We start from the raw sequence: 27,088 nt of genomic DNA, 5'->3' as shown, positions 1-27,088 counted from the left end.
GTGGAGAATGAAATAGACCTGGGGTAATTGTGCAGTCAGACAAAATTCTCTGAGCAATGCAGACTTGCTGCCAGGACAGCACATTGTGTTTTGTCAATGATATACAGAAACTTTGTAGCAGGGATAAAGAGGTGATTATCCTTTTCTATAAGACCATGAGTAGGCTGCATCTTGAGTACTGTATACAGGTCTGAAGGCCTCACTTGAGGAAGAATGTGGATCTACTGGAACAGGTGCAGAAAAGGGCAACAAGATTGATGAAGGAATCAAAAGGGTGCTTTTTCCTAGAAAGGCTTGAGTTCTGCAAATTGCAGTGTCTCAAAACCAAGCACTTGTGGAGAGATCTGATTGAGGGGTTTAAAGCCTTCAATGGTTGAGTAAACTGAATGTTAATGGTACTCTTCCGCTTGCTGAGATTACACACATGGGGGGGGGGCATATATTCAAGTTGAGGAAGAATTGTTGCATGAAAAATGTGCAGAATTTTGTCTTCAGTCAGTGGGTGGTTGATTGTTGGAACAGGCTTCCATCGGTTGTTGTGGAAGGAAGTGGATGATTTGAATAAATTCAAGGGAATGGAACTAGACAAATTCTTGGAGGGTACAATGGGTGAACTGTGTTTTGTTTTGTTTTTTTTTGGCTGATGTATGACAAGCTATATAAGCTTGCTTTCTTTCATCATTTGACATTAATACTACTACTACTGTATTACAGCAATTTGAAAGTTGTTGTCAGGAAAAACTATGGATACCATGTGTCCATAATTATTTACTATCTGATTATAGTAAAATAACTTTTCATTGAATAAATATATTGCTTCAACCGAAAAACTGATAACATGTATTATATAAAAATAATGCAGAGAAATAAAATGAAAGTAACGAACAGTAGCTTTTGGGGCGATGTACCCCTGCCTCAGCTGCATGGTGAATGGTGGTATGTATCCATTATATGGAATAACAATATAAGACTCGACTGGGTGTGAGCATGAATTAAGCGTCTAGAAAGCAAGACACATGCACGAGGTGGATTGTGTGTGCATAAGCGTTATATGGAATAAAACAATAAATCAATCATTGGGCAAGATCAGATGTCTGGTGTTGGGAATGTAAACCACGCACACAAGACGAATGCCTGTGCTCATCATGCTGTAAAATGGTCGATTCTATAATTGGTTTGTTTGTTTGTTTGTTATTTGGTTTTTAGGAGCATTAGCAACTAAGGCCATATTGCTCCGAGGATATGCGGTGGTCATTCCATGACCTTTCCACATCCTCCGTATTTGGTGGTCACGGGCTCGAACCCCAGTCTAATCAAGAAGCATGTGCTACGCACTGCTGCTCCTGCCCACCTGGCTACGGAGGCGGCTCTATAATTGGGTGCATGCGTACTCCCCTATTACGGTTCAAGGTACTATTAAAATTGCAAACGTGCAGCACCTCAAGCCATGATTATTGGTGGTAGTTATGGGAGTTGTCAATGACCTCAATGGCATGTCGGAGATCAAGGTTGTGTTGTTCAAACCAATAATGCTCAGCAATAGTGGAGCATTCTGAATCAGTGGATCGGAGAGCTCTCTCGTGTTCAGAGACATGATCTTTTAGTCTCCTAGTGGTTTCACCTACATAACAACCACTACAATCTGGGCATGTAATGCTGTACACACAAACCGCTACATAGGATGAAGGGGATGGATGTTTTTACTCTAGAAATAATCTAACGTGATTTCCTACCCTGATGCTGCACACACTTTATGTGGTAAGAGTGCGAGATCCTGGTAAGGTGCTCCAATATGCCTGGGTAGTAGGAAATGTAGGAAGTTGAGATAGAATCATTATCATGTGGTGGAGCAGGTTGTTCAACAAGCTCATGAGACTGCAACTCACATCTAGACTATGAGTTGGAAAGATCTGCCCTTACTTTGGAAATCTCTATTCATCTAGGATATATGGAGCTAGAATGGATTCAAGCATGGGTAAACAAGGCATGTGCCATGCTGTGTAAATCATTGGGGGCTTGTGCAGACTCTAGTTTATAAATTGGCCTGTTCACTTGGTTTTTCTAAAAACCGAAGTTGCAAAATGCTAGACCATGCCCTGGACTAAAATATCCAGAAAAGAAAGGGCATTATTCGCTTCCAGCTCGACAGTAAACTGGATGAAAGGTGACAAGGAGTTAAGATATTGATATAGTTAAGCTTCAGATTGTCGAGGGACAATCGCAAAGATATTGTCAACGTATTGACCCAAGAGAATGATGGGGACAAGCTGATTCAAAAAAAATTTGACTCTCTAGCTCTTCCATGGTAATATTGGCTATGATAGAACTGACCCATAGCAGTGCTGTGAACTTGGCGGTGAGTTGTTTAACATGATCACGCTGCCAGTCAAACATGGGTTGAGGGCCCAACAAATATCATCGGTAGAGAATAAGGTCCTCACGTGCAAGGTGGCATCTCCATCCAAAAGTTGTCTTTCGGATGGAGATGAACTCTCCAGGTTTATTGCCAGGTTATTAACACCCCTTGAACTAATCATACCGTGTCCATCAATGTATAGTTTCTACATACCATTAAAGATCTTACCATTTTGGAGGATGAGATCATGATTTCCTTCAATATGGTCTCCCTGTTCACTTCTGTTCCAGTGGTTGTGGCACTGGAACAGAAGTGAATAGGGAGACCACATCGAAGTAAATCATGATCCTGTGACCTGTGCAAGACAACTTTATTTTCTTTTACTTTAGTTCTCTGTATTATTGTTATATAATAACTGTTATCAGTTTTTCGGTTGAAGCAATATATTTATTGAATGACTATGCAACCCAAAACCCAAGGCCTTTTCTCTAAAATAACTTTTGGTAACAGACTAATTATTCTGCTGACCTGAATGTGTGACCATAACATATGGTGGATAAGTTATGCAGTTGTTGTTGTTGTTGTTTGTTTTTAGGAGCATTAGCAACTAAGGCCATATTGCTCCGTGATATGCGGTGGTCATTCCTTGACCTTTCCGCATCCTCCGTATTTGGTGGTGACGGGCTCGAACCCCGGTCTAATCAAGAAGCGTGTGCTGCGCACTGCTGCTCCTTCCCACCTGGCTACGGAGGCGCCTAGTTATGCAGTAGTCAGCAAAGTTGGATAACTCGCCATTTTAAAATGCTATTATAGTCACAAAAGAGAGGAATGAATTGAAATATAAGGACATATTTGAATGTATGCAATGGAGATTGCGCATTTTACATTCTCACATGCGAAGGGGTATCGAAATGTTCATACCCTTACCTAGTATTAATAGCCCTAGAAAGGTGAAACTTCACAGAAACTTTAATCCTTTTTTTAGCATTAGCAAAGCACATGATGCAAGAAGCCAAACTTATATAGCATCAGCCAAAAAAAAAAAACATACACCCTTCTCATTTCACCCATCCACTCATTGCAAATATTTGTCTAGTTCTACCTTGAATCTATTTAAGTTATCAACTTCTACAACAACAACAACAGATGGAAGTTTGTTCCAGCAATCAACCACCCGCTGGCTAAAGGCGAAATTCTGCACATCTTTCCTACAACTGTCTTTCCTCAATTTGAATTTATGCCCTCTCAGGCGATTATTCTGAGCAGGAGGAAGAAAAGAATCCCATCAGGATTGAGCATGCTCAAACCATTCAAGGCTTTATACTTTATACACCTCAATCAGATCACCTCACAGATGCCTAGTCTCCAGACACTAATTTGTAAAATTTAGCCTTTCTTCATAAGAGCCACCCTTTGTTCCATTCACTAATCTTGTTGCCCTTCTCTGTACTCTTTCCAACAGCTCTACATCTTTCTTTAAATTAGGCCTCTAGACCTGTATACAGTACTCAAGGTTTGGCCTGACCATTGACTTATATGTTAAACTTCAGTTGCCACCTCTCAGCCCACCTGCTCAACTTTTCTAGATCCTGTTGCAGCAGCATACTGTCATGTCATTAACAGCCTTGCTGACCTTCGTATCATCTGCAAACTTGGACATTAAGCCTGATATACCATCATCAATATCATTAATAAATACAGAAAACAACAATGGACCCAATTAACTGGATAACTGGATAGATTCCATCCACTGAACCCTGGGGGACTCCACTAATAACATTAGTCCATGAACAGCATTGAATTACCACTCTCTATATTCTCCCACTCAATCATCCCTTTATCCATAACAGCAATTTTCTTCCAATGCCACACTACTCCAATTTTTGCAGCAGTCTTGTGTGCAACAGTATCAAAAGCCATTCTAAAATCCAAATATATGATATCAGAATTATTCTTTGCATCCAGTTCCTTTGTGACCACAGCATAGTATTCAATCAAATTGGTCAGACAAGACTTCCTCTTAACAAACCCAAGCTATAACTGAAGTCTTGTCTAGATGATCCTGCAGTGCTTCTTAAACCAGCGCCTCCATTAATTTCCCTGGAACAGAAGTTGAACTAACTGTCTGTAATTACCTGTGCTGATCATCCTTTGTGGATTGTGGCCACATTTGCACATCTCCAGTCCATGGGTACCTCCCCTGAGTCCAAGGAAGCTCTCATAATTATGGCTAAGGGTTTGCTTAGTTCCTTTGCTGCCTCCTTTAATATAACTGGATAGATTCCATCCACCCCAGGTGCCTTTCTTATGTTTATTTTCAACAATTTCTCCTCCACTTTACTCTCAGTTATTACAAGATTATCTAGCTTACTGCCAGAGTTTAATTTACCTCTGGCATTCCCCTCCCTGAATAACTCTTCATGTGTGAATGTAGATGCAAAATATTCTTTTAGTTTGTTAGCTACCTGAGCAGGATCATCAACAGTTGAACCATCGATATCAAGTGGACCAAGTTTTTCTATGTACTTTCCATGTATAATAACACATTTCTCCCATTTATGGATCAGTTCTTTGATCATAGAAGTCCGCACTTTTTTGCCTGAAACCACGATTCCACTTAATTGATGGCTTCCTGAGATGAATCAAAGTGCTGTCCACTCAGTGGTTTCTTCATTTCTGGAAACAATAAGAAGTCTGATGGTGCTAGATCAGGAGAATAGGGTGGGTGCTGCAGTAGTTCGGTTCAAAGCCACACTGGGCAATAAAGGTGGTGGTGGCAATGGCCATGTGAGCCAGTGCATTGTCTGACAGAAGGCAGACACCTTTGGTTAACATGCCACAGCTTTTCACCTTCAAAGCATTGCGTAACTTTTTCAAAAGATTTCTGTAGTATTATCCAGTCAGTGCGGAACCACGAGGTAGGTAATCTGTCAGGATAACCCCTTTTCTGTCCCAAAACACAGACATAATCTTCTTTGCAGATGGAGTGGTTTTTGCCTTTTTGGGAGGTGGGGAGTAGGTTTGCTTCCACGGCTTTGATATGTCTTTATTCTCCGGATCATACTGGTTCACCCAGCATTTGTCACCAGCCGATCAAAAAAGTTCTCAACATCCACATTACATAAATCTAATAGTCGGCAAGAACATTGCATTCGACATTGCTTCTGCAAAGTCATCAGCAATCTTGGAACCCATCCTGGAGAGACCTTAGACATGTGTAGATGGTCATATAAAATGCTGTGGGTAGACCCATAACTAATTCCCACTGCATTTGCAATGAAATTAATTGTCACATGTCTGTCACTCAGCACCAGCTGCTCAACCTTTGCAACCGTTTCACTGTCTGTGGATGTTGATGGCCTTCCTTCTCTTGGCTCATCAAAGACACTTGTACAACCTCATTGGAACTCCCGTTTCCACTTTTTTACAGTGTCATAGGATGGACAATTCTGCCCATACACAGCTTTCATTTCTTCATAAATTTTCTGAGCTTTCTTGCTCTGCAAATGCAGGAACTTGATCACTGCTCAATACTCCACTTTGCCAACCATATCATCCTTCTTCAGATTCTGGGCTCCACCTCTGGTGTATGATCACTTTTTTCTTTTTTTTCTTTTTTTTTTGTAGTTGTTGGCGCATCGGCTTCTGTGGCCATAATGCACCTCCCCAAGGTTTTTGCAGTACTTTGATCCAAGCCCGAGGCGGGATTCGAACCCGCGACCTTTGGGTTGCCAGGCAGGCACTTTACCCACCCGGCCAGCCAGGTCGGCGTATGATCACCTACAGGAATGAAATTTCATATGTTAATTATTGAATATGTAGACAACTTATATTAAAAAACAGCCTCTTCCTACTGATGTTTTATCTAGGTCAGGGTATGAACTTTTGGATACCCCCTCGTATTTTCTATCTGATTACTTACATAGAATATAAACAATTAAAATGATTTTTTTGTGTATATGAAACAGGATTATCCTATATTGTTGTCCTCTATTCATGCTCGGTTAGATTATGTGATTTATTGAATCATGGTTAGTGTGTTCCTGTGCATCTATTAATTTCAATTTTATGATCAGTTTAATCTCTCTGCTTAATTCAGATATATGATTCACAGGAGGAGGATCCTCATGTGAATGTCAACCATCATAAAACAAATATTCCTTATAAATAATTAATATGTAATTTTAATTTTTTTAATATTTTCATTATTTTATATTCAGTCAGTTGTTAAGCATTTTTGGATGAAGTAATAAATTTATTATTTTTAATATAGTTATTACAATTTTATTATAGGAAATTATCGTAATGCACATGATGTCTTGTTTAGCATGTATCAAGAACTAAAAAGACAAAAAATTAAGGTACCCAATGAAATGAATACCAGCTTAATGATACTTCACAGTTATATTTTGGTTAAGGTGAGAATTATTAAAGTAGTTTCATACTTTCCTACAAACATGATATTTATATATAGTTCACATATAATGTGTGGGTGTAATATCATTGTTGTTTTCATGTCCTCTTTAAACTAAATACAGTAAAATTCCATTACAATGAATACTGTTTTAATACTGTTTCGGGCTGCCAGGGCAGGTCATGGAGTCTTGTCAATGATATATAGGAATTTTGCTAGCAGGGACAGGGAGGTGATAATCTCGTTATACAAGGCAATGGTCAGGCCACACCTAGAGTACTGTGTACAGGTCTGGAGGCCTCATTTTAGGAAGGATGTAGAGTTGCTAGAACGAGTACAAATAAGGGCAACAAGATTGATGAGGGGATTAAAGGGCTGCTCTTACCAAGAAAGGCTTAAGTTTTGCAAATTGCAGCACCTGGAGAGTAGGCACCTGCAAGGTGATCTGATTGAGGTGTATAAGGCCTTGAATAGGTTGAGCAAGCTGAATGCTGATGGGATTCTTCATCTTGCTCAGACTAAGAACCTGAGGGGCACAGTTTCAAATTGAGGAAAGATAGTTGTAGAATAGATGTGTGAAAATTTGCCTTTAGCCAGCGGGTAGTTGATTGGTGGAACAGGCTTCCATCTTTTGTTGTGGAAGCTAATAGCCTAAATAAATTTAAGGCTGAGCTGGACAGGCATTTGGAACGAATGGAGAGATGAAATGGGAGGTTTTTTTTTTTTTTTTTGCCTGATGCTGCATAAGCTTGCTTTCTTGCATTGTATGCCTATGCTAATGCTAATAAAAATGTTTCTAAGTCCTGGCCAAGTTAGCATATTATTAATGCTTTGTAAGACCCATTTAAATGAAATGTTTTGGTGAAAAATTTAGTACAACGAATTATTTTCAATCCACCTATGCCTATATTGTACTGATTTAAATTTAAAAAAAAAAAAAAAAAAATTTTTTTTTTTGGAAAATTATGAATGGTACTGATAACCCAAATTATAAATACAGTTATGAGAGTCTTTGGTTTAATAAAAATAGTGCAGTTTAAAAAATATGGCAAAGGAATTCAGTATTATATCCTCTGTGTTTTGCACATATTTGAATGAATCAAATGTGTTTCTTCTCCCCCCCCCAACATAAAAATGGTACAGGGTTCTGGCACCATTTCACAAAAAAATAATAATTAAAAGTAAATTGAATGTTGTATGATTCCTAATTTCAGTACCTGTGGTTACTTCTCCCCCCTTCCGATTTTGTAGAGTAAATTTTTTAACAATTGCTCAAATCAAAGAAAACATAAAAGGAAAACTGGGAGTAGTAACAAACATAAAACCTCAAGTTTTCATGATTTCAGGCTCTTCCATTTACATTCTCATAAGCACACTCAGTCAATAGAAAAACTATCACAATTTGTGCAGGTTGAACCCACATATTTTCAATTGCTTTAAAGTTGAATTCCTGTACTATCACAATTTAATGTATTATATCATATTTCTGAATGTGTGGTATTTCTTATAAATAAAATATGCCTTCAACAGTACTCTCTGTACAAAATATTTTTACTTTTGTAGTACCCGTATTTTGTCATTTTATTTGTTTATTTTTGATTTTAAAGTTGATATGTAAGTAAAATAAAGGAAATTTACTATTTCTGCTTGATATTTAAGTAAAATAAAGCATAAATTACTACCTTTACATATTATAAATAATAATTTATAAGTAGTTTAGCAGAATTATTTCAACAAATAATAGTTCTTTTGAAATACTTTTTAGAGATATTCATTATAATGAAATTTTGTTTCACCTTGTGAAAGTTGTTGTATAATGTTAATTGTAATGTGGCTCCAGAGGGTTCCCCCAACTCCATATCAAGCAATGTGATGAATACAAAACTATGTAAAGGCCAGATTTATGTAAGTTAGTGACTGTTTCTATAGTGTTAGTGTGGGATTGTGTTGTTCATCTGACCTCTTAGTATAAAGGCCTGTGTGTTCACACAAAAACCTCTAGTTTACTGTCCAGCACCACAAGGAGGTGGACTGGACAGTAGGGAGTGTAAAGCACTGGCGGCACAAACTCTGTGGCTGTCAAGGCTACAGACAAGGAGAGCCCAGTAAAAAAAATAACAGCGTGTGTATCCTGGACGCACGAAAAATGTTTTATTTTATGTGAAAACATACTTGGCTTGGATGATTTCTTTATATACAATATATGAATGTTAACGCAATAATCATCTATTCTCCGAAGCAAGTGTTTGACCGTTGAATTAACATTTACAGGAACGTTTATAATTTGGCCCAAAATTCCTTAATAGCCAAAACCATGTCTTAAGTCTTCTAATTTGCATGATTGGTATAACGGGGAGAAATTAGTCACTCAGTCACTAAATCCAATCTAGGCAGATGAAGTGGAATAGCAGGATAAACGAAACCTTTGCTCTTCGAAAATGTTGGAGTGGAATAATTTTTGAGAGAAACTCAACAAGTATTACAAGCCTTCATAGTCATTATGTCTGTGGTTGGAAATTCTAGGAGAAGTAACAGGTAACTTCCTGGAGTGCACAATTTTACATCATTTTCATACCATAATCAATTACAGATATCACAAATAGCTCCAAATGTATTTTTCAGAGATTGTTGCTCAAATTCTTTATTGGAGTTACGGTCATGTTTGATGTTCTTGTAAATGATTTCATGCTCGACTACTGTTGAAACTTGTGGAGGATCTACAACAGGCGATTAAGCTGAAATATGATTTTGTTTCTTTTTTGATGATGCAATCAAAGCTGGTTGTTGCAGTATACTCTGTCTTCCCGGTTCAGGAATCAATTAAAAATCCTCAGTTAATTCATTTGAACTCAAGACTTCTGAATCAAAATCTTCAGAAGTTCTTGAATATAATTTTGTGATGTCGACAGTCCAGCTTCTTCATGAGAAGTTGATGTAGAAGGTTGATGTTGATTGAAATCTTGAGAAGCATATTTTATTAAAGTCTGCATTTTTTTTTTTTTTTTTGTTCTGTATGTTTTTGAACTCGTTCCTTTTCGACGTGAGAGGCTACGGTGGCTTTGAAGCTTTTATTCTTACATAATATTACTACGCTGCTTACTCTACCGAATCAATGTTAGTGACTGAGTTAGTGTCATTTAGGAAGTGATGTAATTTAAAATCTAACAGCCACCTAATAGGAAGTGACAGCAGTTGTTTCATTTCCATAATAAAATTTCATTACCAATCAATCAATCAATCAAATGGCAGTGGGAAAACCCACCAAGCGATGGGGGGTGCCACCCAGGTGGGAGGGGAAGGGGAAGTGAGAGATCAACCAACCCAGGTGGTAGGAATGAAAGAACATAGGTAAAGGATCCCTATGTATGAGTGCCTTCATTGGTGATCTATCCCACACTGGACAGAGGCAGGTGATGTAGGCCATCCACCCACCATCCTATCCAGTTGGGGTGGGAGACACATTTTTTATGAGTACAGCAAATGTGTCTCCTATCCAGTTGGGGTGGGAGACACATTTGCTGTACTCATAATCCTCATTCACACTACTTCCATTCTATACGATGGGAGCCAATATGGCCACCTTTGCATTCAGATGCACGTAACTACATTCCGTAAAAATGTGTTTAAATTTCAGTTAAAATTCCAAATTGTGTCTCCATCTGAAGATAGTCATCTGAGGAGTGCCTAGGTGAGAAAATTTTGGTTCCTTTTAGGGAAATTAGCCAGATACTAGCATTGTTCTCTGTTTTCAAGACCTGCATAGTCATCATGCGGCTTGAGGAGGGAGAAAGAGAAGTGCTCCGGTATAACGTGGCCACCGTGCTGGGGATCTGGCCCTTGACTAGGAAGTGCTTCGTGCTGCAATAGTAACTTTGGACAGGGAACGTGTCCCAATATTTCCTACCAAATTCTGTGCAATTTCAACCAAAGAAATGATTTTTGTGTTTCTCCCCCCCCCCCAACCATAAACTTCCCATGGTGAGGACCCATCTATGCTCTGAAGCACATTACAGCAAATCTGATGCTACCATCGTCTTTCGTCTTTGCAGATAAGGGAACCCCCCCCCCCCCAAGAGGAAAAAATCCCGACCTTCTAGGGGTATTTTCTACTTGGCTGTTCCCCCCCCCAAACTGTCAGTAGGGGACAGCCAAAAACTTCAAAAGCTCGTTGGAAACCCCCAAATTACACCACAGACTTGTGGAAAGCACCCAATCTTGACATAGAGGTGCAACCTCGATAATTGGAATTACCAAGAAAGAGAAGAATGATGATATCCGGCTCAGGACCCTGGGTGTACCAAGCCCATACTCACCAGATGTGAGCCCTGGGGGTATATAAAGAGGCAGCACTGTGTTAGTCTTTTTCTTTTTCTCCCATGTATAAAAAATTAGCACAAGATGAAATTTTTGAGATTTTTTTCATTGCAAAATCGGCAGTAACATCTTTAAATGATGTTTTTTCTCACATAATCTCATTCTCAACAGAGAGTAGTGTAGGGAGGGAAACCTGCATAACTATAATGAAAGCAAAGTTTGCATAAAAGGCTTCATTATTTATCAAATATTGGAATAACTTCACAACAGGTTGTCCTACTCATGGACCTTAAATAGTGCCATGCTTTCCCAGATGTATACTGGGAATGGTTGTTATTTATTTATTCCCAGTTATTATTATAATGTTATTTTTTTGAGTGCCACCACCCAAATGGAAAACATTTCAGAGATTGTCTCTCTCATCAGTGGGCAAGTTAGCACCTCAAGCACACGGTGATGACACTCCAATTTTGACTTAGTTAAATAATATGAGATATGTCAAAGGTTGCAAGAAGTTTAAAATCAAGCTGAAGGAAAAATATATAAATAATGTGGTTAGTGCAATAGCATCATGTCCAGACTATTATGCAAATGTTTTTTGATCTCATTAAAAAAAAAAAAAAAAAAAAAAAGGTAAATTGCAACCATTATTAACCCTCTACAGCAGTGGTTCCCAACATATTTTAATCGTGGAACCCTTTTCACCTTGATAAAAAATTTTGGAACCCTGACAATTTTTACTGATTATAAATAAAACAAAAAATCAAAAGTAATTTATTGAAAATACAAAAAAACAGATTAATAATGGAAAAGCAAATATTATTAATTCAAACTGGGAATTAATGTGAAGGATTAAACGCCTTTTTTTCCTCGTGTTTCAGAACACAACATTTACATTTTGTGTTCTGAAACAGTTGTGCATAAGACTTACACAACTGTTTCAGAAAACATAATGCTTTATTAATCTTCTTAATCATACCAAATCCAAATCTTTCACTCCAGGATTCTTGAAATTCTCTGCTACTCCCCTCTTCATTTGAACATGTTTGCTTCTCTGCTGGTCAATCTGACATTCTAAACAATCTGTAAAGGACAAATAGCAATTAAAATATTTATGAGAATTTATGGGAATTAATTAAGAATAATCTCTAATCTCCACACCATATGCAAACCATAATTGACAATGAAGGGGCGTGTGACACTAAATACTAAATTTGGATAATATATTTCACATATAACTTTACCAATAACTTATGTTCTAAAAAAAAAAAAAAAGTCGCGAGTTGGGGTTGAATGTGAAAGTGTCTGCAATTCTGCCCAGACAAAATAGGAGGGAATATATGATGAGAGCCTTGTCGATCAATTTGGCCCTGAGGAAATTGTGCAAGGCTCGAGGGATGGAATTTTTTTCAGCCTGGTGTGTGCTTGTGGACAGGAGAGACTGCTTCCACAGGGATGGGGTACACTTAAATAGAAGCGTTGAAAGAATATTTGCTGATGCTATCGAGGCAGTGTTAGGGGGGTTGGAAAACTACTAGCTTGGGGGGGATACACAGACTAAAAGGTTAACAGTGGCCGCAGGCAGAGGCAAAATTGATTCTTGCATTGCTTCTATTAGAATGAACAGCAGCAGCATGGAAAGCAAAGCAATGGAGACATTAACAAATAAATACATGGGCTGTGTTAGGGTAACTAAGAGTAGAAACAGGTGCATGTATACTTGCATGTACACCAATGCTAGGAGTATAATTAATAAATTTGATGAGCTTGAAGTGCTAGTCAAGACATCAAAGGCAGATATTGTTGGGATATCAGAGATGTGGTGTCACACAGATATAAGCAGTGCAGAATTGGAATATGAGGAGTACAATGTGTACAGAAAGGATAGACAGGACAGGAAGGGAGGAGGAGTTATGCTGTTAGTCAAGAAACACATACAATCTAAGGAAGTGCATCCAGTTGATGTTGGTGGACAACGCAATTAGAATGAACACCTGGACAATGCAATGTTGAGTCTGTTTGGTGTGACATAAACACTGGGAAAGGAAAAATGAGAGTAGGTACACACCTACTCTCGTTTTTCATACTTGCATGTCCACCTAATGCATGTTATAGGCTTAATGAATCTAATGAGTATAATGAGCAATTGTGAAGAGAAATAGAGTGAGCAAGCAAATCAGAATGTCTTATAATGTGAGATTTTAAATTTCCAGATATTGACTGGAAATTGTGGGTTGGTCACTGGCACACTAGGAAGACTTTTTTGGATTTATTGGATGACTGTTTTCTACAGCAGCATATATGAGAGGCAACCAGAGGGAGTAATACTCTTGATCTGATTATCAACAGTGATTATTCATGCATTAAGAATTTGCAGATAGCGGAACCACTGGTTGACAGTGATCACAACGTATTGATATGGGAATTTCTTAAAGATGTAACTACCATAAAGGCTAAAGGGAATTGCTTTTGCTTTCGTAAAAGTGACTACAGTGGTCTCAGACAGTTTTTAAATTCTGTACAGTGGGATCAACTGATGATGTTACCAACGTTAAATTCTAAATGGGAAGCCTTCAAGGACTTAATCTTGGAAGCTACTAGACTTTTCATTCCAACTAAGAAATACAGTTCAAAGTTCAGGACTAAATGTATTTCAGATGAATTAATGAGGCTCGTGGCAGAGAACAAAAATGTATGGGATGCATATAAATTATCTGATGACACAGAAGCCTAAGGCAGATATAAGCTTGTCTGTAATCAAGTCACAAAGAAGGTTAGGCAGGCAAAGGATGCAAAGAAAACCAGCAAAGAGTTCTTTACTTATATAAACTCTAGAAGTAAAGGGCTGAATCAGATTGGACCACTTAACATAGATGGGTTGACTCTTGATGATCATGCTCAGGTAGCTGATAAACTGAATGAGTATTTTGCATCTACATCCACACACGAGGAGTTATTCAATGAGGGGAATGCCAGAAGTTTATAAAACTCTAACAGGGAGCTAAGTGATTTTATAATAACTGAGAGCAAAGTGGAAAAGAAATTGTTGAAGTTAAACATAAGGAAGGCACCTGGGGGTGGATGGAATCTATCCAGTTATATTAAAGGAGGCTGCAAAGGAAGTAAGCAAACCCTTAGCCATAATTATGAGAGCTTCCTTGGACTCAGGAGAGGTCCCCATGGACTGGAGGTGTGCAAATGTATCACCAATTCACAAAGGGGATTCAAAAGGTGACACAAGTAACTATAGACCTGTTAGTTTCACCTGTGTTCCGGGGAAAATAATGGAGTCACTGGTTAAAGAAGCATTGCAGGATCATCTAGAGAAGACTGCAGTAATAGTTAAGACATCATTGTTTATTAAAGGGAGGTCTTGTCTGACCAGTTTGATTGGATACTATGATGTGGTCACAAAGGAACCGAATGTGAAAACTAATTTTTATATCATATACTTGGATTTCAGGAAAGCTTTTGATACTGTTGCACATGGAAGACTGCTGTACAAATTGGAGAGTTAATGCATTAAAGGTAAGTTGCTACAATGGATAAAGGGATGGTTGAATGGGAGACGACAAAGCGTGGTAATCGATGGACACTGCTCTTTGTGGATAAATGTTATTATTGGAGCTCCTCAGGTTTGGTGTTGGGCCCACTGTTGTTTTGTGCATTCATCAATGATATTTATGAAGGTTTATCAGGATTAATGTCCAAGTTTACAGATGACAGGGTTGTTAACGACAGTATGCTACTGCAACAGGATCTAGAAAATTTGGGCAGATGGGCTGAGAAGTGGCAACTGAAGTTTAACATTGACAAATGCAAAGTACTGCATATGGGTAGCAATAACCCAAGAGAAACGTACCAACTGTGTGGTACTACTCAGGGAAGTGGAAAGTGAAAAAGACCTGGGGTAATTGTGCAGTCAAATACGAAGTTCGCTGAGCAGTGCAGTCAGGCAGACAGGGCAGGTCATGGAGTCTTGACAATGTTATATAGGAATTTTGCTAGCAGGGACAGGGAGGTGACTATCCCATTGTACAAGGCAATGGTTAGGGCACACCTAGAGTACTGTGTACAGGTCTGACGGCCTCATTTTAGGAAGGCTGTAGAGTTGCTAGAATGAGTGCAAAGAAGGGCAACAAGATTGGTGAGGAGAACGAAGGGGTGCTCTTACTAAGAAAGGCTTAAATTCTGCAAATTGCAGCGCCTGGAGAGTAGGCACCTGCAAGGTGATCTGATTGAAGTGTATAACTCCTGGAATGGGTTGAGCAAGCTGAATGCTAATGGGACTCTTCCTCTTGCTCAGATTAAGAACCTGAGGGGGCATAGATTCAAATTGAGGAAAGACAGTTGTAGAATAGATGTGTGGAAATTTGCCTGTAGCCAGCTTGGTTAGTTGATGGATAGACTTCCATCTTTTGTTGTTTAAGTTGATAGGCTAAATAAATTTAAGGCTGAGCTGGACAGGCATTTTTTGAATGAATGGAGGAATGAAATGAAAGGGTTTTTTTTTTTTTTTTTTGGCTGATGCTGCTTAAGCTTGCTTTCTTGCATCCAATGCCTCTACTAATGCTAACACTAAATGTGTGAAATATTACGAATTTTTTTCTTAATTTCATTTCACTATTTTGTGAGTACATCTCACCACTCCGACTTCAAACAAATCACTGCATAAAGTTTGAGATTGTTAGGATGCTGTGAATTCTGCTTGCACAAAAAATTTGTATGCATGCTCCTTTGGGCACATGTGCCATGGTTTTGCCACCCCTGCCCTAGCCTCTTTGGTGTCTCACAGTCTAGAAAACATGTGCCGACTAATTGGCTACCAAGGGAGTATTAGTATTATATTTATTAATATTATTATTTTAATTTTAAATGGTAATTTCGAAATTACCATTTTTGCTAATCCTTTACCATTATTAATATAATTGAACTATGTTCAGGGTTCTACTATAGGAATGGGATTTGCAACCCTGGACTGACCTAGCACACCTATATTCCCTCTTCTAGTGTCTAGTGTGCCATTATTTTTACAAATGCAATATCAAGATGCTATTTTTCCTATAATCTGCTTTTTTCACCTTAAAGTTCAGTATCTACATTATGCTACTTTGATAGTTTATCTTTCCTCCACTATCCTCGGATGTACCACTTCATTTGTTTAATGCCGATCTTCCCATCACACCTAGTTATCTTAATCTCGTCTTGCTGCCTTCTAAAGCTTGAGGTCGCTATAGCATACTATATATTTTCTCTGACAATAGCAGGAATTTCCTTTCATCATTTCCAATGCAGCTTGTTTACAACAGTAAGTTGCAGCTTTGTCCCTCTGCTTCAGCTTCTTATTTTATTTTATTTTACTTCTTTCATTTATTTTTTTTATTACTTTTCCTATCTCTGCCTCTGTCAGATCAGCCATGAAATACATGTCAGCATTCTATTTACCACCACCCTTAACCCAGCTTCTATATACTCTCAATCTATAACTTGGATTCATTGTTTCCACCACATGCCACATATATTTCATGTTAGAAACAGAGGCCTTACTTCTTGCTGTATTTCCCTTGGCTTTGACAGCTGATCGTTGATGACAACATTAAAATCATCAGATTCATTAAATACCTTTAATATATTTTTATTTTATTTTATTTTACAGGTGCTTTTGCATTTTTTCCATAGTTTCGACTTCCAGTTTCATTATACTACATCCTTTTTCTTTACCACAATCTACTGGCGCCTCCGTAGCCAGGTGGGAAGGAGCAGCAGTGCGTAGCACGCACTTCTTGATTAGACAGGGGTTCGAGCCCGTCACCACCAAATATGGAGGAAGCGGAAAGGTCAGAGAATGACCACCGCATATCCCGGAGCAATATGGCCTTAGTTGCTAATGCTCCTAAAAACCAAAACAACAACAACAACCACAATCTACTTATCTATATATATATATAAAATCCTGTAATACCAGGATCCCTACTAAAGGGCAATTACGCTCCTGGTTAATCTGAAGTATCTTGATAATATGCTTTTTCTTTGCTTTTACTTTCTGCTTGCTAACCCCAAATTTTATACCTCAAAATCTATTAGAATAATTCGAAGGGAATTGAGGTACTATGCTATCCTTACCCTTCCTCCTCTTCGTCTTAATTTGGAAAAAAGCCTTTCCTTTTCACTACATAATTATTTTTCACTAGTAAACAAACCTGTAAGAAAACTATTAGTTGGCACTCACTTTCATGATTTTTGATTCACTGCCATGTGTCGGGCAAGCTTTTATTCTGCCAGTTTGCTGCTAAATTTAACATAGGTTGCATCTATAATTTTATAGTATTTGAACCTATACAAACTGGCAAATGACAAACAGAAGCAGATAGCCATAGCCAATTATTGATAGGATGTATTGAGTGGTGCCCTCGTCGACGTACCATTCATTGTATCCTTTTATCATCATGATTTTATTATTATTATTATATTATTTTAAATTATGTGTTTAATTAAAGGATATAACAATGAATTATAGGGTATAACAATGTAAAATGAACCTGATTATATAGGGTGTTACAAAAATGATGGTCAATAATTTAAAGGTGAAAAGTACAAACTAAAATAAGCAAAAGAGTCCCAGTGAACATCGGGCTGCAAATGAACCGTTTTCGAGATGATGCACATTTTTTGTTAAGATCTGCCACTGACTATGGGAGCTTGTTTTGTTTGTTATTTGGTTTTTAGGAGCATTAGCAACTAAGGCCAGACTATGGGAGCACTAGTTTAGCAAAAAGCTGTGAATCCTTTGCTAAGGGTGGTTTTATTAAACATAAGATAATACATTTTAATTTTTGGTTTCAACACCACAGGATTTTACAGATGTTACATGTTACAGGATGTTCTTTCTAACACCCTTTCCTCAACATCAGATGTTATGCTTCTGGGCCTACCTGCTTGTACTCCATGTGCGAAGCGCCCATGTTCTCTAAGGCATTGGTGTACCCTGATGAATGTGCACCTGTTAGGCTGCCTTCGGCAGGGGAAATGCTTCTTGGTACAAATGTGCAGCCTCGAGTGCACTGCAGTTGGCTTTACCATACATGAACTGCATGTCTGCATACTCTTCGTTGCTGTAACCTCTTTCCATGTTGAATATCATTTGACAAGTACTAGTATGCCTGCTACATCTCAGAGCATTGAGAGAGGGGAAACGGAGAGAATGAGCATAACCTAACCTAAACAAACAAGTCTGGTGGATCCCAACTAGAAATGTGCAATATCTCGAAAACGATTCATTTAAGGACCCATGTTTACTAGGCTTTTTTTTTGTATATTGCAGTCTGCACAGTTCACCTTTAAATTATTGACCATCACTTTTGAAACACCCTGTATAATGTAAGTCAATGAGTTACGTTCCAGGGCCCCCTCAAAATTGTCATAGGTAATATAGTATTATTATACAGGGTATTTATAAATCTTGGGAACACTTTCAGTGATTTATTGCACAAAGACTGGGACAGATGTCAGCGTCATATACATACCTTGTGAAAGAGAAAATGTCAAAGTTTTTTTTTTACATTACATCACTTCACAATGATTCAATGTCGGAACCAGGTTTGTCACACAGCAAATGTCCACATGGTAATCGAACTCTTGACATACCCTGTCCAGCATATCCTGTATGACCATGGTAGTAGCTTCTTCAGTTTTCTGCTTTACTTCCTGGACATCACATGACAAATGTGGTACATAAACATGATCCTTTATATAGCCCCACAAGAAGAAATCCCACGGAATTAAGTCCCTTGATCTCGGTGACCATTTCAAGAAACATTCATCCCTTTCTCCAGCACGTCCGATCCAGCACTTGTGTAGCTCGGTGTTAAGGTAGGCCTGAATGTCATTATGGAAGTGGGGGGGCACCGTCTTTCTGGTAAATAAAGTCATCACCATCTTCCTGAACTTGAGGCATCAACCATTGCTGAAACATATAGAGGTAGGATAGCTCAGTTACAGTGCCCTCAGTAAAAAGAAAGGTCCGTACAGTTTTCAGCGTGACAAGGCGCAGAAAACATTCACCTTCGGCGAATCACACTCATATTTAATTATCTCTTTAGGTTTCTGGGTGCCCCAGATTCGACAATTGTGTCGGTTGACCCATTGGTGTGAAATGTGGCCTCATCGTAAACACTACATAATTAAAGAAGTCGTCAAGTTCTTCTGTCAGTCCTTGCAGTTCACAACAAAATTGGAAACACTTTTTTTGTTATCTTCCTTTAACATATGCACCAACTGCAATTTATGCGGCTTCATAGAAAGTTTTTTACAAAGAACCTTCCATACTGTCGAGGCTGGCATTTGCAGCTCACATGATGCTCTCCGCACTGATTTATTGGGGCTCCTTGTGAATGCCTCTCTCACTCGTTCCACATTATCAACAGTAACACTAGGCCGGCCAATGCTCTTTCCTGAACACAAGCAACCCGTGTTTATAAATTGCTTATGCCACTTGTAAATAGCCTTCCTGGTTGGTGGCTCTTCACCATACGCACTTCGAAATTTCCTTTGAACATCTGTTGCACACCTTTCAACAAGGCTATGCATGTGGTTGAGGTACAACTAGTGGTGAATGATGGAACTACATGCCTCAGCAGTAACAACTGGGAAAGTTTCATGTTTTTTCTTTCACATGGCATAAATAAGTAAATGGTATCTCTCTTACTCCATGTGCAATAAATTATTGAAAGTGTTCCCACCATTTATAGACACCCTGTATTTAAAATTCTCAAATGAATTCTATGAATGTAAAAACTATTTTTATGAATATAAATCAATTAAATGTAATACAGTACAAAATAACCAAACTAAATTTAATTAAATAAAAAAAATTAATTTTGTACATTTACTTTGATATGTTCAAAGCCTAGACAAAGTTTTTGTAAGTGCCACTGTAAAGCCCCTGCATTGATCTTTTTTGACATTGCCATAATGCGGAGATTTTACTTCTCTGATGAAGTCCCTGGTTGAGGACCTTCCCTTTTTTTTGAAGAAAGCATGCAGTATTGACTATCAAGATTCCCTGTTTCTTTCTTTGAGAATCTCAGAATAAGGGTCATTGGATACAATTATGATCCTTTTCACTTTTGCACTTCGCTCTCAGTCATGAAAAATCTCATAGAGCTCAGCAGTGAAGGTTTCCATGGCTGAAAGGATGTGCTGTAGATCGATTGTATTCATAAATTTTAGAGTTGGCTCTCCATCTTTTTCTTTCTCCTCCTTCTTCTGTTGGCTTAGTTGGCTTTAGCCAATTCTTCCAAGTCTTCTTTGGATAGCTGCTATCCTTGGTTATCCAACAGCTCTGTTACATCTTCATCTGTAACCTTGTCCAATCCCACCTCTTGTGTCAGCCTGCTAACATCTTCAACAATGTTCTCCACTGGCTCTAATCTTGTGAAGTTGTGCATAAATTGTGGGAGAAGTATGTGCCACACTCCATTCAAACAGTTCACTGACACTTCCTCCCAAGCTGTGTTGCTGTTATTAATGCCCTTCAAAATATCAAATGAGCACCAATAATTCTTAATAGTTTTGTATGGCTTGTCCAAAACTCTCACCATTTCCATGAAGATTTGAAGGAGGTAATAGGCTTTAAAGGTTACTGTTACCCCCCCCCCAGTCAATTAGTTGCAAAACTGAAGTGGTGTTTGTTGGCATGCAAACAACATTGATGTCCAGAAATGTTCCAACTTCAGCAAGGTGTGCAGGATGGACGGGGCATTGTCCAAGAGAAGAAGAGCCTTGGCAGGTAACTCATTCTCTTGACAAAAATGGTGAGCAGCAGGGCAAAAAATACCTTGAGAGCATGTGGTATGTGTGAATGGTACACCAATATTGGTTTTAATTTAAAGTGCCAGAGACATTTGCACCCAGTGGAAGCATTAGCCTGCCTTTCGCCGCCTTGAAACCTGGTGCAGACTGCTCTTCGTGGGGAATGAAGGTTTGTGATGGCAATTTCTTTCAATAAAGCCTGGGTTCATCAACATTAAAAATTACCCTCCTGTAGAATGACTTGAAACTCTGCAGAAAATACTGCAACCGCCTCAGCATCTGCACTTGCTGCCTTGCCATTTCACTCAGTGGCACTTACTTTGAGATTTAAATCGCATGAGCTATCCCTTGCTACCTAAAATGTCTCATCACCATCCTCTTTTTTCTTAAGACCTTCAGAAATTGACTTTGCCTTATCAGTAATAACAGCTTGAGTCAACGGAATGTTTTTTTGATTTAAATCATCCTCCCAGATTGACAATAATTTCTCCATTTTTTTCTAAAAGTTTATTTCCTATAACTCACTTGCGTTGCACTTACTGTCATAGCTCGAGCCCGTCACCACCAAATACGGAGGATGCGGAAAGGTCAAGGAAGGACCACCGCATATTCCGGAGCAATATGGCCTTAGTTGCTAATGCTCCTAAAATCCAAATAACAAACAAACAACTGTCATAGCATGTTGCATTGACTGTTTTATTTTATTTGCATTTTTCATTATGGTACTCAGTCAGTGGAGGCAATTTCATACTTCTACACACATTAGGATGTGCGTGAGCATCTTCCATTCTATGAATTACCTCAATCTTTTTTTTCCAATGTGATAGATCTACATGACTTTTAGCAATATTTTCACATTCACTTGGCTTTACTGCACTTCTCTTACTAGATGTAGCAGCTGTTATTAAATCTGATTAAATTAATAATAATTTAATCAACAATTTTTAATTAAAACTCACAAATTGACGCCATAGAATAGGCCCAACAATAGTAGACCAACAAGCAAACTGAGTGTTCCCCTCCTCTTATCCCCGGCCACCTCATTTTTGATTGGCTTAGATGGTAGATGAGGATAGCTCTCATCTCTGATTCACTCTGATGTTTCTTTACATCATATCCGGTATTTATAGTTGCACATTTTTGAAATTTTTTTATGACTTTTTGATATTTTTGGCCTTTTGGTTTCAAAACTGTCATTGTGAATCGTCACAAAACAAACCATTGTAAACCGAGGTCTATCTGCATATGTATGCGAGGGGAACTTTGTTAAATAATATTGCCCCAGGCACAGAATTTTCTGGCACTGTAATGTACCTTTCAAAATTAAGCTTGACAATAACCAATTTCCCTCCTTAGACATTCTAATTTCCAGGCATTCTCCTTCCATCAGTTCCTTGTATAGAAAACCCACTGATACTGAAAAAGTCTTATATTTTATTATCTAATCATGCTATCAGAACTAAAATTGTGCTGGATCCTGACTTGGATGCATAGTTAATTTTTTTTCATTTTCTAATGGATTATATAAAAATTGAATGATGAATGGTCCATTAGTCTAGCTCTGCTGGAAATGCTTTTATTTGAGCCAATTACATAAGAGATAAACTCTGTGTGCTTCATTCTGAAACATACAGACCATTTCCTCTGTAGTACCTTTTCCTGATTTTTATGAATTTCATATTCCAGACCCCCCCACTCTCTCTCTCTCTCATTAATCCATTATTCATGGCTCCACTTGACATATTCACTACACCAAGATGAAAATGGAATCTTCTCTACAACAATATATTAGGGACATAAATCATGGTTCATGTTGCATACAGCTCTCTCTCTCTCTCACAGCTTACAAGATATGCTTTGGCATGAGATATTGTATTCTTAGGGAGCTACAAACCTGGAAGAGAGTTGCTATGCTGTAATCTCGCTATGTTATCTAGCAGTTAGGACCAGATATCAGTCATCTTGGTGTTGTCACTGATGTAAGGTTGGTGTTGTCACTCATATAAAACTCTTCAGGCTTCTTGGAGCTGTCTCCACAATTGACCATTCTAACTTGCATTAGCTAATTACTATGTAACTGAACAGAATGGGGGAGTTAATCGGTGTACACACACACACACACACACACACACGTGTGTGTGTGTATACACCAATGAGCCAAAACATTATGACCAGCGAGTCGTTGTGCAAATCGAAGCAACTGCAGGTGAACTATGGTGCAGGTTGGGACACAGTTTAAAAATCACCTGATACTGAGCTCCGTTAATCAGTGTTACTCTTGTTCTTCAGATGTAAAAAGAAGTGGTCTTAAGTGAGTTTAACAAAGGCTAAATTGTAATGGCCAGACACTGGGTCAGAGCATATCCGAAATGGCACGGCTGGTGTGATGCTCACAGTCAGCCATGGTTAGAACCTACCGAAAGTGGTCCGAGGAGGGCAAACCCATGAACCGCCGGCGAGGTGTTGGATGGTCACAGCTCATCAATGCTTGAGATGAGTGAAGGTTCTCCCGGAGAGTACGTAGCAACAGAAGGGTGACTGTGGCGCAACTCTCCAGTAATTGGAATGCTGGTGATAGGAGTGTGTCACAAAACACAGTACATCGAACCCTGCTGAAAATGAGACTGCGTAGCCGCAGGCCACTCCGAGTGCCCATGCTAACCACAGTTCAACACCGAGAGTGCCTACATTTTGCATGCAAGCATCAAAACTGGACCTTGAGTGATTGGAAGAAAGTCGTCTGATCCGATGAATCATTTCCTGTTGCACCATGTGGACAGCTGGGTACATGTGCATTGTTTACCTGGGGAAATGATGGTACCTGGATGCACTGTGGGATGAAAACAAGCCGGTGGCGGCAGTGTCATGCTTTGGGTGATGTTATGCTGGGATACCCTGGGTCCAGTCATCCATGTACCGGGCATTCTGATGTCTACCACCTACCCAAAAATCATTGCTGACCAGGTACACCCTTTCATGGCAATGGTCTTCCCCTCTGGCAGTGCCGTCTTTCAGCAGGATAATGCGCCATTCCGTACCACCCGGATTGCTCAAGACTGGTTTCCGGAACATGAGGAAGACTTCCGGGTATTGCCCTAGCCTCCAAATTCCCCAGACATCAATCTCATTGAGGATCTGTGGTTTGTGTTGGAACATCAACTCTGATCTGCAGCATCTCAGCCATAGACCTTACAGGAGTTAAAGGATCAGCTGGTTATGTGCTGGTACCAGATACCACAAAACACATTTAGAAATCTTGTAGCTTCCATGCCTCACCAGGTGCGAGCTGTTTTGGCTGCATGTAGAGGACGAACATCATATTAGGTAGGTAGTCGTAATGTCTTGGCTCATCGGTGTATATATATATATTTCCGAATGTTGTTCGAACAATGCTGGTCACAGCTGCAGACCATTTGAATAAAATTTAAATCAATTAAAGTCTTTGTTGTTGGGATATCAGAGACATGGTGTCACACACATATAAGCAGTGCAGAATTGGAATTTGGGGAGTAAAATTTGTACAGAAAGGCAGGGTAGGAAGGGAGGAGGGGTTATGCTTTTAGTTAAGAAACAAAATTTAAAGGAAGTGCATCCGATTGACATGGGTTGACAGTGCAATGTTGAGGCAGTTTGGTGTAACACAAACACTGGAAAGGGAAAATGAGAGTAGGAGTATATTATAGGCCTTAATGACTCTGATAAGTGCAACGAACAATTGTGCAAAGAAATACAGTGGGCCAGTAAATCAGAACGTCTTGTAATGAGCTATTTTAGCTTCCTAGATATTGACTGGAACTTGTGAGTTTGATCACTGGCACACTAGCAAGTCTTGTAGATTTATCGGATGACTGTTTTCTACAGCAGCATGTTCAAGGGGGAACTAGAGGGGGTAATACTCTTGATCAGCAGTGATGACTCATGCATTAGGAATTTGCAGATAAAGGAACCACTAGGTGACAGTGATCATAGTGTACTGATGTGGGATTTACTTAAAGATGTAACTACGATCAAGGGTAAAGGGAAGGGTTTTTATTTTCGTAAAGGTGACTACAGTGGTCTCAGACAGTTTTTAAATTCTGTACAGTGGGATAAACTGATGATGTTAAAAAAATAGCGAATTCTAAATGAAAAGCCTTCAAAAGGAATTAATTTGGAAGTTACTAGGCTTTTCATACCAACTAAGAAATACTGCTCAAGATTTAGAGCAGTATTTCTAAATGGATGTCAGCTGAACTAATGAGGCTCGTAGCATAGAAGAAAAATGAGTGGGATGCCTATAAATTATCGGGTGACGCAGAAGCCTATGGCAGATATAAGCTAGTCTGTAATCAAGTCACAAAGGAAGTTAGGCAAGCGAAGGATGATTATGAGAAATCCTTGGCAAACGATGCAAAGAAAAACAACAAAGAATTCTTTACTTATGTAAACTCTAGAAGAAAGGTATGAATCAGATTGGTGCACTTGATGTTGGTGGTTTGACTGTTGATGATCCTGCTCAGTTAGCTGACAAACTGAATGAGTATTTTGCATCTACATTCACATATGAGGAAATCTGTAAGGAAGGGGAGGATAGAAGTTTATTAAATTCTAAAAGGGAGCTAAATGATTTGGTAATAACAGAGCAAAGTGGATTAGAAATTGTTGAATTTAAACATAAACATTTTTCTGCTTGCTCAGATTAAGAACCTGAGGGGGCATAGAATCAAATTGAGGAAAGATAGTTGTAGATAGATAATATCACCTGATGGAATCTATCCAGTTATATTGAAGGAGGCAGTGTGGGAAGTAATCAAACTGTTAGCCATAATTTTGAGAGCATCGTTAGATTCAAAGGAGGTTCTCATGTACTGGAGATGTGAAAATGTATCCCCAATTCACAAAGGGGGTTCAAAGGGGGACACAAATAATTATACACCTGTTAGCTTAACTTCTGTTCCAGGAAAAATAATGGAGTCACTGGTTAAAGAAGTGATGCAGGATCACCTAGACAAGACTGCAGTAATAGTCCAGACACAGCATGGGTTTGTTAAGGGGAAGTCTTGTCTGACCAATTTGATTGGATACTACGATGTGGTCACAAAGGAACTGGATGCAAAAAAATAATTTTGATATCATATACTTGGGTTTCAGGAAAGTTTTTGATACTCTTAAACATTGAAGGCTGCTGTACAAATTGGAGCTGTATGGGATAAAGGAATGGTTGAGTGGAAGACTGCAGAGACTGGTAATAAATGGACACTGCTCTACATAGACTAATGTTATTAGTGGAGCCCAGCAGGGTTCGGTGTTGGGTCCATTGCTCTTTTGCGTATTTATCAATGATATCAATGAAGGTATATCAGGCTTAATGTCCAAATTTGCAGATGATACAAAGGTTGGCAGGGTTGTTAATGGCAGTAAAGACAGTATGCTACTGCAACAGGATCTATAAAAGTTAAGCAGATGGGCTGAGAAGTGGAAACTGAAGTTTAACATTAACAAATGCAAAATACTGCATATGGGTAGCAGTAACTCACGAGAAACTTACCAACTGTATGGTACTACAGTCAGGGAGGTGAAGAATGAAAAAGACTTGTGGTAATTGTGCAGTCAGATATGAAGTTCTCTGAGCAGTGTAGATGGGCTGCCAGAGCAGGTCATGGAGTTTTGTCAATGATATATAGGAATTTTTCTAGCAGAGATGAGGAGGTGATTATCCCTTTGTATAAGGCAATGGTCAGGCCACACCTTGAGTACTGTGTACACGTCTGGAGGCCTCATTTTAGGAAGGATGTAGAGTTGCTAGAACAAATACAGCGAATGGCAGCAAGATTTGTGAGAGAAACAAAGGGGTGCTTTTACCAAGAGAGGCTTAAATTCTGCAAGTTGCAGCCTCTGGAGACTAGGCAACTGTGAGGTGATCTGATTGAGGTGTATAAGGCCTTGAATGGTTTCAGCAGGCTCAATGCTGATGGAATTTGTCTGCTTGCTCAGATTAAGAACCTGAGGCGGCATAGATTCAAATTGAGGAAAGACAGTTGTAGATGGATGTGCAGAATAGTAGGTAGTTGATTACTGGAACAGACTTCCATCTATTGCTGTTGAAGTTGATAGTTTAAATAAATTTAAGGCTGAACTAGACAAACATTTGGAGTTACCAGATGGGTGAAATGGAATTTTTTTTATTTATTTTTTTTTTGGCTGATGCTATATAA

The 27,088-nt window shown here is 38.8% G+C and overlaps 1 protein-coding gene across 1 annotated transcript in view; it reads left to right on the top strand.

Moving 5' to 3' along the window:
• Positions 1-27,088, top strand: part of Oseg6 (intraflagellar transport protein Oseg6) — a 690,115-nt gene that overhangs the window by 601,058 nt on the left and 61,969 nt on the right. The window contains exon 31 of the mRNA XM_090372456.1: positions 6,650-6,774. Within this exon, the coding sequence (XP_090228582.1) occupies positions 6,650-6,774 (125 nt within the window). The remainder of the gene's footprint in view (positions 1-6,649; positions 6,775-27,088) is intronic.

The sequence above is a fragment of the Mastigoproctus giganteus genome, chromosome 1 (assembly GCF_048544385.1).
Source record: "Mastigoproctus giganteus isolate SK-2022 chromosome 1, ASM4854438v1, whole genome shotgun sequence".
NCBI lineage: Eukaryota > Metazoa > Arthropoda > Arachnida > Uropygi > Thelyphonidae > Mastigoproctus > Mastigoproctus giganteus.
This window is presented reverse-complemented; position numbering and strand designations above follow the sequence as displayed.